The sequence below is a fragment of the Castor canadensis genome, chromosome 11 (assembly GCF_047511655.1).
Source record: "Castor canadensis chromosome 11, mCasCan1.hap1v2, whole genome shotgun sequence".
Taxonomy (NCBI): domain Eukaryota; kingdom Metazoa; phylum Chordata; class Mammalia; order Rodentia; family Castoridae; genus Castor; species Castor canadensis.
Genome location: NC_133396.1, coordinates 51,705,536 through 51,717,911, shown reverse-complemented (window position 1 = coordinate 51,717,911; position 12,376 = coordinate 51,705,536). Strand labels below are relative to the sequence as shown.

General features: G+C 37.1%; 1 protein-coding gene across 2 annotated transcripts in view; it reads left to right on the top strand.

Moving 5' to 3' along the window:
• Akap10 (A-kinase anchoring protein 10) overlaps nucleotides 1–12,376 on the top strand; it is a 63,122-nt gene that overhangs the window by 47,336 nt on the left and 3,410 nt on the right. For both annotated transcript variants that reach the window (XM_074046720.1, XM_074046721.1), the window contains 2 exons: nucleotides 4,810–4,862; nucleotides 5,457–5,552. In XM_074046720.1, the coding sequence (XP_073902821.1) occupies nucleotides 4,810–4,862; nucleotides 5,457–5,552 (149 nt within the window). The remainder of the gene's footprint in view (nucleotides 1–4,809; nucleotides 4,863–5,456; nucleotides 5,553–12,376) is intronic.

The window sequence follows — 12,376 nt, the reverse complement described above, 5'->3', positions numbered from 1 at the left end:
AACTGTAAAAGAAGTATATAAGGTATAAGCTGGTTATAACTGCCACATCTTTGACTTTGTATTTATAGTTTTCAAGTAAGTGTAAGTGTGATTACTTCATGTAATTGCACCTTTATAAAATCTCTTTCTTTGAATGAGAAGTTATTGAACCTACTTTACCACTACAGAAGGCATTGCAGTATAAAAAAACATTGTTTACCTTTTTACTTAATGGATTTAGGGTCATAACATAAGACCTCTTATGTTATTAAATTTCCTCAAAATTACTGAAAGTTTATTTTTTGGTGGACTGGAGTTTGAACTCAGAGCTTTACGCTTGCAAAAGCAGGTACTCCACCACTTGAGCCACACTACCAGTCCATTTTGCTCTGATTATTTCAGAGATAAGGGTCTCTATTAACCTGGGCTGGCCTCGAACCTTATTCCTCCCAATTTCAGCCTCCCAAGTAGCTAGATTGCAGGTGTGAGCGACTGGTGTTCAGCTGTTGAAAATTATGAAGTGTATGTTGAAAATGTTAGTGAATTGAAATGCGTATCCTTTTTTTTTTTTTTTTTTGTGGCATTGGGGTTTGAACTTAGGGCTTCGTGCTTACTGGGCCAGTGCTCTTACCTCCAACTCTCGAAGCTTTTTTAACAAGTACCTTCTTCATGACTGATTTTAGCTTCCAGTTTGTTTACACAGAGAGATTGTGGGAACAGATTGTGGATGATCTTTTCAGTGTTGTTGAAGTGATAGTACTGTCTTGAGTAAATGATGCTAACTTTTGTAAAAGAAAGTAAGTGTGCTTAGGGCTGGTGGAGTGGTTCAAGTGGTAGAGTACCTGCCTAGCAAGCCTGAGGCCCTGAGTTCAAACCCCAGTACCACCAAAAAATAGATAAATAAATACCAAGAAAGATTGTCATTCTTCCTGTTGAATTTAATAGTGCTGCATCCCTGTTACGCTGATCTTATTTTTTAATGAGTGTTAGAAGATGAGAGACCATGGCAATGGCAAGGCCTGGAAAGGTTGGAACAGGGAAGCAGTGTGATGTGACTTATGTGTTAACCAGATTTCTCTGAGAGCCCCTTGGAAATAGACTTGTAGGAATTTAAGAGGAGCAGAACATTCTTGTTGGAGTGTTAGTAAGGGATAATAGTGGTTGTGTGTTAGGCTGGTAGAAGAACAGTCAGATTTGGTTTTGGGTTATATTTGAAGGTGGAGGCAACAGGATTATTTGCCTGCTGGCAAGTCTATGTTACTTGCATTATTAATTTAATCTAGATTTGTCTATATAAAGTAGTAAATGGCAGTTTCTGCAGTTTAGTTTAATGCATCCATATGTACTGATACTTCCTTCAGTTGTCCAGATGTCTCTTTAGATGAAGTATTTTTTTGGTGGTGAAGGAGCATAAAGGTAGAATTTATTCACTCAGAAGTCATTTAAGTGATTCCCATGGACCAGGTGCTGTACTAGAATGAGAGCTATAAATAAGAGGAGGCAGAGATCAGGAGGATTGTGGTTCAAAGCCAGTCAAGGCAAATAGCTGAGAGACCCTATCTCAAAAAAAAAAAAAAAAAATCACAAAAAAGGACTGGTGGAGTGGCCCTGAGTTCAAACCCCAGTACTGCAAAAAAAAAAGAAAAAAAGAGGGTACTACCTGAGTCAGTTTTATTCTAGGTTGGTTCTTTATTAGTTAGGACCCTTACCTGTTAAACATGTCAGACTAATGACACTGCAGAATGCTCAACCTTCTGGATGTTCCTAATTTTGTTATTTAATTTATTCTCTCTTCTCAGCATTTCTTGTAAACTGGAAATCATATGGAAAGTCTTGATGATTCAAGTTACACATTTTTGGTAGGAACATGTCATAGGTTCTGTTGAAAGTAGTGTTTTTAAATGGCTCTCCATAATATAATATTGGAGGTATACATTAAAATAACACCTGAAAAGATATGAAAAAAATAAATTACAACAGGATTTAACTTTAGAGATGAGAAAGGGAAAAGGTACCTTTTACTTTTCATTATACCTTTTCCTCTAATTTTTTATTTTTCTTACCCTGTATATACTTTGCTACTTCATCATCTACCCCACCCCTTCCCCCATAGCATCCTATTGCACTTGAAATAAAATCTATCCTCTTTACTGTAACCAATCAATGTCCTCTTCTGCCCTGTATAACTTTACTTTGAATCTCTCTTCCTTTCATAGGCTGAGGTCTAGTTGGACTATCTTTTACAGTTCTGAGGTTTCTTCCTTTGCAGCACCTCTATAGTTGCTGCTGCTTCTGTCATGGCTTTCACACAGTGACTTGACTCTTTTTTCCCATCTCATATTGTCTTTCCAAAGAGACTTTTCCAGCCCACATGATCTAAAATCATCTGGCCACCAGCATATCATTTTCTCATTTGCTGTCTGTAATTGTCTTAACTTATTTGCATTCTTGTTTATGGTCTTATTTTCTTTTGTGACTAAATATTACCTCTGTGAGAGCAGGGGTTTTGTCTACCTTATTTGGCACTGCATTCCCAGATTCTAAAATTATGCCTGGCACATGGTAGGTACTCATTAAATATTTGCTGATTGAATTAATCTTTAAGAATTTCCTTGAAGATTATCTGAGTGTTAAAATTATGGGCAATATTTATTTTATTTGAGGAAAAAAACTCATTTTTAAACTTGGTTGAAATGGTAGAGATGAAGCTGTGCTCTTGTTTGAAGAGTCCTTCATGCCATATTAAGGAGCTTGGACTCCCATCTTACAGGCATCAGGGATTTATAAACAGATTACTGACCAGATGCATTTCTCTGGCAGCAGAATGAGAATGAACTGGAGTTGGGGAGAGACTGGGTGTCAGGGAGACCATCATGCTGTAGGATTATTGGTAATGAGAAGAAGATTTGAAGTTAGGTAGTAGTAGCAGGAATTAAAAGGAAAGTCATATTTAAGGAGAGTTCCTAGGTTGGATTCAACAGATTGAATTCCAAGGCATAATTTTGTGATAGATTTCATACGTAAATGAGTAAATGAGGAAGATAGATTTGAGGGGAGGGTTTTTTTTGTTTGGTTGGTTTTTGGTTTTTTGTGATATTAGGGATAAACACAGGGTACTCCTGCATTCTAGACAAGGGCTCTACCACTGATCTGCAACCCTTACCTTAGTTTTAAGCAAAAAAATTTTCTTAACTTGGGTTCTCTGCATGAAAAATTATGATATTATCTGAGAGAAGACACACACAAAAAAAAGTTAGATGGGAAGCAAATGAGGTCACTTTAAAGCCTGTTAAATTTGAGATGTCTTTGGATAATTTAGAAGTATGAATTTGATACCCAAGAAGGAGTTTCTGAGTTATTTGCATATTAAAGGAAGTTAAAGCTACAGTGGGGGAAGGAGGGATGAAATGCCTCAAAGAGGATGTGTTGAAGAAGAAGACTGCAATGTCACCTGGAGAAGCACCATGTTATAGGAGGAGGGGCTACACAGAGGAAGATTCAAAGGTATAGATACTAGAAGGAAAATGTGAGCAAGTCGGAGACTGTCAGAAGTGTGACTGATGAAAAAGAAGTGTGGTAATTGAATAGTCAGGTGAGATTTTATGCAGAGCACTTAACATTGTGGCCCTATTGGCTCTGCTTGACAGTAAAATTTGACCAGACCAGTATCCAAACCCTAAGTAATAATAAAAATTATTGAAAGAAAAAGGACCCAGTTTTTGTACTTTTCAAGAATGTTCTGTCTAGGCCTTAGGGCTAGAGTCAGTTGGTGAATTTATCAGGACCTTGCCTTAAGAAATAATCTACCCGGGCTGGCAGAATGGCTCAAGTGGTAGAGTGCCTGCCTAGCAAGCGTGAGGCACTAAGTTCAAACCCCAGTACAGCCAAAAAAGAAAAAAGAAATAATCCGCCAACAATAATTCGCTTGATTTAGGCAATGCTAGGAAGTGAATTATTAAATAAATGGATAAGCTGTGTATTTCATTCATGGAAACAGAGGTTAGCCCACTTCCCTGGTAGTCCCTTAGCATCTGAGGGCAGATACAAGTCTGGGAGTCCTAGGAAGTTAAGGTGTACTGTGTCTTGGATAGAGCATGGCTGTCTAAAACACTGCTCTCCCCCAGCTAATTTATGCAGACCAGGCATCTAGCTTGTAGCAGGATAATCTGTACTAGAATCCCTTTTGTACAGGAGCTTATCTGGATGGTTTGAAAATACAAGTGAACTGGTGTTTTCTGATGTGTTGTTAAGATTCTTACTGAAGACTAATATCTTTAGTTTTGTTTTTAATGTTTGCTACAAATGTAACATTAGATGAAAGTTTCTTTTGTCAGGTGAGGAAAATAGAAGAAAATTCCATAACTCTGAAATAGCTTTCAAAAGCATTTCAAACAATGATGTTGGCCAGGTACCAATGTCTCGTGCCTGTAATCCTAGCTATTTGAGAGGCTGAGACAGGGAGGATCAAGGTTCGAGGCCAGCCTGGGCAAACAGTTCATGAGACCCCCATTTCCAAAATAACCAGAGCAAAAATGGACTGGTGGTGTGACTGAAGCAGTAGCGTGTCTGTTTTGCAAGCATGAAGCCCTGAGTTCAAACCCCAGTCCTATCAAAAACAAAAAAAAACCCATAATGTTTGCAAGTTGAGTACTCTGTTATAGAATGAATATAACCAGTTTTTATTACTAGTAACGTATTCCTTAGTGTTTTAGGTGAGATCATACTAGAAAAAATACCCATATCTATCAGTAACAACTTTTAAGTAGGAGGAACATTTTAAATGTAAAATTATGCGTGAAATCCACATTCAATTTTATCTTTGTTTACTAGGATCCATGTTCTCACAAGCTATGAAGAAATGGGTACAAGGAAATACTGATGAGGTAAATTCTACTTTTAGTATAAAAGTACACTTACTACTCTTCTCTACGTAAGGTTTCAAGTTTTCTCTTTCTTTAATTTCTGTGTTTAAGCAGCATGACCCATCGTGCTTCCTAGGTTGTAACAAGAAAGGGTGGCCCTTCTTAGCAACTATCAATTGCCTGTAGATGACAGTACAGGTATCTTCTGTCCAGAGGCTGTGGCTACTGAGGACTATCCATCAACCAGGCATCAGTCGTCAGTGCAGAAACAAAAGCTGAAATGTTTCCTTTTCTTCTGTCAGTTTATTTTACTTATAGAAGAAGTTTGCTTTTTGAATGGTTAAATTCATTGAGAGGTAGGAGTAGAAAAAGATAAGATATAGTTTGACATCTAACATGAAATTAGTCATGATGTTAGCTACCTAGTTAGCTGACTCTGCAAGGCAGTGGATGACATGTTAATATACCATAGCTGCAGGGCATTTGGATTCTTTCATACATAAGTGTGTCTTATCCAAATGATAAGCATATAGAGTTATGTTTGGAGCACTGATTATAAGCTTCTGATTCTTCTAATGAGTAACCATTATCAACAACTTGAATTGTTTCTTTTAGGCTCAAGAAGAGCTAGCTTGGAAGATTGCTAAAATGATAGTCAGTGATGTTATGCAGCAGGCACACTATGATCAACCATTAGAGAAATCTACAAAGGTAAGGATGACTTGTGTTCTAACCTAGCCTGCATTAAACTGAAAAGAATTGCATTTCAGGTATTTAAAAATAAAAAAGGACGTAGGGTGCTTCTTCATCTGCCTTTGAAATACTAACTGCTGTAGTAATTGCCTTCTCATCATAAAACAACTACAAGATGAAAAACTAAATTAAATATCTGTTTCCAGACACTGAACAATGGGCAATATAGGGCTGTAATTCTTGAAAGAAGAGTAACATTGAAGTGATTTAATTCGCTGCTTAAAAGCAGTTTGTAAAGTTTAGAGAGGGGAATCCAAACAGAAACCAGGAGATTTGCTGAAACTAGTAATCACAAAACAAAGTTTGGAGAGCCTAATATAGCTAGAGTAGTAAAACAGGGTACCAGAAAAGCGGGAACTACTCAGAAGGAGTTGCAGAGATATTGGGGAGGTCTCAAATTGTTGACCAAGGACTAGTGTTTATATATTCTGCATATATGTGGGATAAAAATGCACAGGGAAAGAATCCCCAAAGTTAATACCCCGAGTGATACCTGGAATATGGAGCTAAGGGTAATTCATATTCCTTTTGACTAGTGTAATACACAAAGCATTGGGTAGATTATGTCTTAATACTAGAGCTAAATTAGCCCTAGAGTAAAACACCTCAACCAAGTTTAAAAGCAAGTTTTTGAGGACTGGTGATGTGGTTCAAGTGCTAGAGTACTTGCCTACCAAGTACAAGGCCCTGAGTTCAATCCCTAGTACTATTTAAAAAAAAAAAAGTTACTGCTCTGTAAGTAACAACTGCACACCAAAACAAAGTCCAACCCTAAAATCAGCTAATTTAAATAGTAGAAATTCATTAAAGATTGTCAGAATAAACATGAATACAGTGAGAGAAACAGAAGATAGTTAAAAAGGCCAAACTCAGATTTCTTGAAATAAAAAATACATAAGATCAGAAACGAAAAATATACTGCATGAGATGAATTGCCACTTAGAATCCACAGAAAAAATGATCAGTGAAAAGTAGTGGAAGCTATCCAAAATGAACTCAAACAGAAAAAGACTAGAAACAGAGATAAGAAAAAAATCAGATCACTAGTAAACTATGTTAGAAGATAAGACCATCTAACATACACACACAATTTAAACTTTAAAGAAGGTGAAGTATAGAAAAGAATACATGAAGAAATAATGATCAAAGAATCCCAAATTTGATGAAAACTATAAACCCATAGAATCCAAAAGGCTTATCAAAACCCAAGCAAAATAAACATGAAAATTGAACAACAAAAAAAAAAACGAAGAAGAAGCAGGGTGCCAGTGGCTCATGCCTGTAATCCTAGCTACTTAGGAGGCTAAGATCAGAAGGATCTCAGTTCCAGGCCACCCTGGACAAATAGTTTAAGAGAGCCCATCTCCAAAATAACAGAGCAAAATGGACTGGAGGTGTGACAAAGGGTAGAGTGCCTGGTTTGCAAGCACAAAGCTTTGAGTTCAAATCCCACTCCCATCAAAAAGAAGAAACAGAGTAAGGCACATAATCAATTGCTGGAAACCAATAATAGAGAAAAATCTCTAAAATAGCTTATTTTTATATTATGTATAAAAATAAGAAAGATAGTCTTCTTGTCAAAATCTAAACAAGCCAGAACAGCTGAGCCAACATTTTTAATTTTTTAATTTTTGTTTATTTTTTGATGAGACTGGGGTTTAATCTCAGGGCTTTGTGCTTGCTCTGGTTACTTTGGAGATGGGGTCTTGAAAACTATTCACCCTGCATGGCCTCAAATTGCAGTCTTCCCAGTCTCAGCCTCCCACGCAACTAGAATTACAGGCATGAGTCCCCCACACCTAATTTGAGCCAACATTTTTAGGGTACCCAAAAGGAAAAACTCAAGAATGAAGACTTCTTTTTAAAATTAAGTTAAAATAAAAGCCTTTATCGTTCAAACTCTGAGAGAATCCTACAACTAAAAAAATATCTTAAGAAAGTTCTTTAGAAAGGAGGAAATGATGCCAGATAGAAATTTCATCTAGAGCTGGCAGAGCACCTGCCTAGTAATCCTGAGGCACCCCAGTGTCACCAAAAAAGGAAATTTCATCAGTACAAAAGAAGTGGCAAATAAATGGGTAAATGTAAATTATTATTTTCTCATTTTCAGATGTATTGAAGATATAGCTAAAGAAAAATAGTATGTCATGGGACTTCGAATATACATAGAAGTAAACTATATGACTAGTACTAAGGACAGGAAGGGAGAAATGGAAGTGAACTGTTTTGATTCTTACTCTAAATAATCTTTCTTTTTTCTTTTCTTTTTTGAAAGTGCTGGGGTTTGGACTCAGGGCCTCACACTTGCTAAACAGGTGCTCTACCACTTGAGCCACTTCACCAGCTTGATTCTTACTCTAAATGTGAAGTGATATGATGTTACTTGATATAATGTGATAAATTAAAGGTGTAGATTCCAAACCTTAAGAGCAAACACTACAAAGAGAGATACAATTATTAGGCCAATAGTGAAAGATTAAAAACCAAACATACATATATGCAAAACATGGAACTGTTAGAGGAGACTAAGGGAGGAGGAAAAGAATGATAGCAAGTCAGTACTGGAATACTTCACGTCTGTGGGTGAAACACACTGGAAACTAGAACAATACAGGGTAAGAGGAAAAGGTTAGGGAAGAAGAGTGTGGGGGGCGGTTAGATTGATTAAGTAAAATATATTTACAGGTAAAATGCCAAGGCAGACCCCCACTGAACAGTGAATAGACACTAAAACAATGAAGGACAGGATGGTAAAATAGGTCATGTTAAGGAGAAGGTAATAGCAGGAGGAGGAGGGTAAGTGAAGAGAGTAGGGAAGGGTGACTGTGGTTGATGTACTTTCTACATATGTATGAATATGGAACATTGAAATCTGTCGAAGTCACTTTAAGAAGGGGAGTAGGGAAAGAGAGAAAGTAATGGAGGGGATAAACCAAACCAGGATACGATATATGTGTATATGCAAATACCACAATGAAACCCCTATATAATTATCATATACTAATAAAAATGTTTTTTAAAAAAGAGATTAAATAAACTAAACTCTATAAAATGCTGAATCAGGGAATAAGCTTGGGAAGACTCCTGTAATCTTAGCTCCTTAGGAGGTAGAGAACAGGAGTATCATGATTTGAGGCCAGCCCAGGCAACAAGCTGGGTATGGTGGTGCATACTATAATCCCACTCACCCAGGAGGCCGTAAGTAAGAAGATAGTGGTCTGGGATTGAAGTAGAAAGAACCAGTGAGATGAATAGCAAGATGATAAATTTAAGCCAGATCATATTAATAATTGCTTTAAATATGAATGGTCTGTTAAAAAGCAGATTGTCAGATTGAATAATAAAGTAAGACAGTATTAAAGGAAAAGGATGAAAACAGTATACCATGCAGACACTGGACACTATCAAAAGTAAGCTGAAATTGTTACATTAGTACAGAGCTGAGTAAACATCAAAATAACGAGTATTACCAGGCACATGTTCATCCAGTAAATGTGTATATATCTAAGAAAGCTTCAAAATGCATGAAGCAAAAATGGGTAGAACTACACACAGAGATACACAGATCCGTAACTGTTGGACATTTCAGCAGTCCTGTCTGGGGAATAGAGCAGTGATACAGAAGACTTGAGCACTGTCGACCATTTTGGTCTATGTGACATTTATAAAACAGTGCATCCAGCAACTACACAATATACATTTTTTTATATACACATGAAACATCTACCAAAATATACCATACTCTTGATCATAGAACAAGCTTCAGGTTTTTGCCTTTTTTTTTTTTTTTCTCCATACTGGAGTTTGAGCTCAGGGCCTCACACTTGCTAGGCAGGTGCTCTACCACTTGAGCCACTCTGCCAGCCCTTTTTTGTGTTTGGTAATTTACAGATAAGGTCTCTTGATGCATTTGATGAGCTGGCCTCAAACCCCAATCCTTCTGCTCTCTGCCTCCCAAGTAGCTTGGATTACAAGCATCAATCACAGGCACCCAGCCTCAATACATTTTAAAGGACTGAAAGCATACAGTGTATTCTCTGATCACAAAAGAATTAAGCTGGAAATTAAGAAAGATAATGTGATAATCCCCCAAATATTTAGAAATCAAACACTTCTTAGTAACCTGTAAGTCCAAAAAGAAATCAATGAAAAAATGAACCTTGGCTATTACATGATATACAAACTTAACAGGAAGTGGATTTTAGGCTTAACGAGGTCAAACTATAAAACTCATAATAGAAAATCTTTATGATCTTGGCTTAGGTAAAGATTTCTTAGATTACACAAAGCATGAACCATAAAATAGGGGAAAAATGATAAATAGACTTCATTAAAAATGAAACCTCTGTTCTTTGACCAGATTTTATTTAAAAAAAAAAAAAAATAGAAGTACAAGTCACAGATTGGGAGAAAGTATTTGCAAAACACCTTTCCAATAAGGGACTTGCAACCAGAATATTTAAACAATCCTTGAATTCCTAAGACTGGCAGTCTTGATTTTTTTTTTTTAATGGCCAAAAGATGTGAACAAACACTGCACAGAGAAGATACTCAGATGGCAAATACTCCCATGCAAAGATTCCCAACATCATTAGCTATTAGGGAAATGCAAATTAAAGGCACAGCACAGTGATACTCCACCACAAACCCAAAAGAACTACCAAAATTAAAAAGGCTGACTATCGTGTGTTGATGAAGACGTGAAATAGTTTGATCACTGTTGGGTATGAAAATTGGTAACAGACACTTTGGAAAAAAGAACAATTTGGTAATTTCTTATAAAGTTAAACTAAGCAGACATTTCTTGGAGAATCTGATGTCAGAATTTTTTTTTTTAAGTTCTTTCTTCATGGACCATATTCCCCAGAGAAAACTCTACCAGCCTCCTGCCTACAAAATAAAAGCCAGGTGGCCAGTTATCTAAGAGGCAAGCTAGAAAGGGCTCAGTATTGTGTTCAAACCCCTCCTTGACTCATTTTCAGCACAGCATTGTTGATTGAGACATGCCTATTCTTCCTTAGCCCAGAGATACTGTGTTTTATTGTGTTCAGAGAAGAGATCTCAGATTTTCCTACTAGAGTTTTAGACAAGGACAATCACTGACTGATTAGTTGGTAGAGCTATCACTGAGCTGTAATTGCTTCTAAACTGAGCTTTTTAAAAAGTCCTTGGGTTTTCACACACCCCCGTTCCCTGCCCAGCTCCCTCAACTCCCCTACCCCATTCCTTTTACCAGAGGTACCAATGCCTCCAGTTCCCCAGGCTTTGAGGGGTTCTGTAGCATTAGCCAGATTGCTTCTCTGCTTTCTTCATTTTAGTTTTAAGGTGGAAATTTTTAAGTCTGTTAGGTCATTATCACTCATCCATTTGTTTCTAGCTTCTGACATTTTTTGTTGCCTCTTCCCTTTTTCCCATACATGTGAGTTTATGCTGAAAAAAGTCATTTAAAAAGGAACAAATTGATTGGGTGTGATCAATCTACTATCTTTTCTTAGAGGTCAAACAGCTGTTAGTGAATTCTGACTTCCTGAAAGCTAATATTCTGTTTCTCTGTATCACCATTTGGTTCTGGTTATATCCATGAGAGCCACACAAACACCTTTGGAAAGTTGAAGGCATTCTTAGTACCCCACACACACTCTTTTATTTAAGCCAGATGTTCTCAGTTCTTGACATTTTACCTCCCCTAACTCAAATTGATTCATGGAGATTTAATGTGATAGAATTTCTGCTCATATTCATTGTGAAAGCAAAAAGTTAGGAATCAGGGAAAAGTATGTTTGTTACAGGTCCTTTGTTTTTTAAAATTTTTTTGCTAGGGATCAAACCCAGAGTCTCAAACATGGTAGATGAGAGCTTTACCACTTGCCACTGAACTATACACCCCAATCCCAATCCAAGGAATGTGTGTTCAGTGACATCCATATAACCCTCAGTAGTCTGGAGGGTTTGAGTTCAGTATAAGTCCAGCATCACCCTTTCCCTGCCAGCTGTCTAGTCATCCTTTTTCTCTGAGAGCTATCATTACTCATTACAGAGCTTAGTTTAATTGTGAGTTTTTCATTGACCTGATTCACACCAAAGCCCTATTCACTTTTGCAGACTATCCTCTCTCCTGTGTAAGGATGGTAATTTTTGTCTGTATTTATCTTTTGGCTCAGTCAAACCTAAAATAGTAAAGAGCAAGTTTAAGGTGTGTAAGAAGTGCAAGGAAGTTACTTCTGTGATTCCCCATCATGTTGCTTATCAAAGATCAACAAGGAAACGTTCTTTGCAAACCATTTTGTAGCTTTACGTGTTTAAAATTCAGGCTTTTCATCTAAGTTGCTTCTTCAGATTTTATTTCCAGGTGTTTTTCAGTTTTAAGATGTACAGATATATTTTGCTATATTTTGTTTTTTGAGCTTGCTTGGCCTTGTGTATGTTCTACCTGGCCCTCAGAGATCAACAATATATTAATATGAGGGTGGGGGGGAACACTAGAAGAACTAGCTGAATCTGTTTGTTTGTTTGTTTTAGTGGTGCTGTGGATGGAGTCCAGGTTTAGGCAATATGTGTGACCTTTTGCAAGTGACTTTCCTTCTCCTGTGCCTCATTTCCTCATCAGTAAATCAGAGATACTGGACAAGAAAACCTGGAAAGATCCCCTTTGATTTTCATTCTATGGCTTTATGAAATGTGAACAGTCCTAAGCCCATGCAGGATCATTCAGTCTGTGTAACCCATGGTAATGCCTCTGCTTTGAACTCCCATCCCTTCACTTGCCCATAGAGTATACTTGG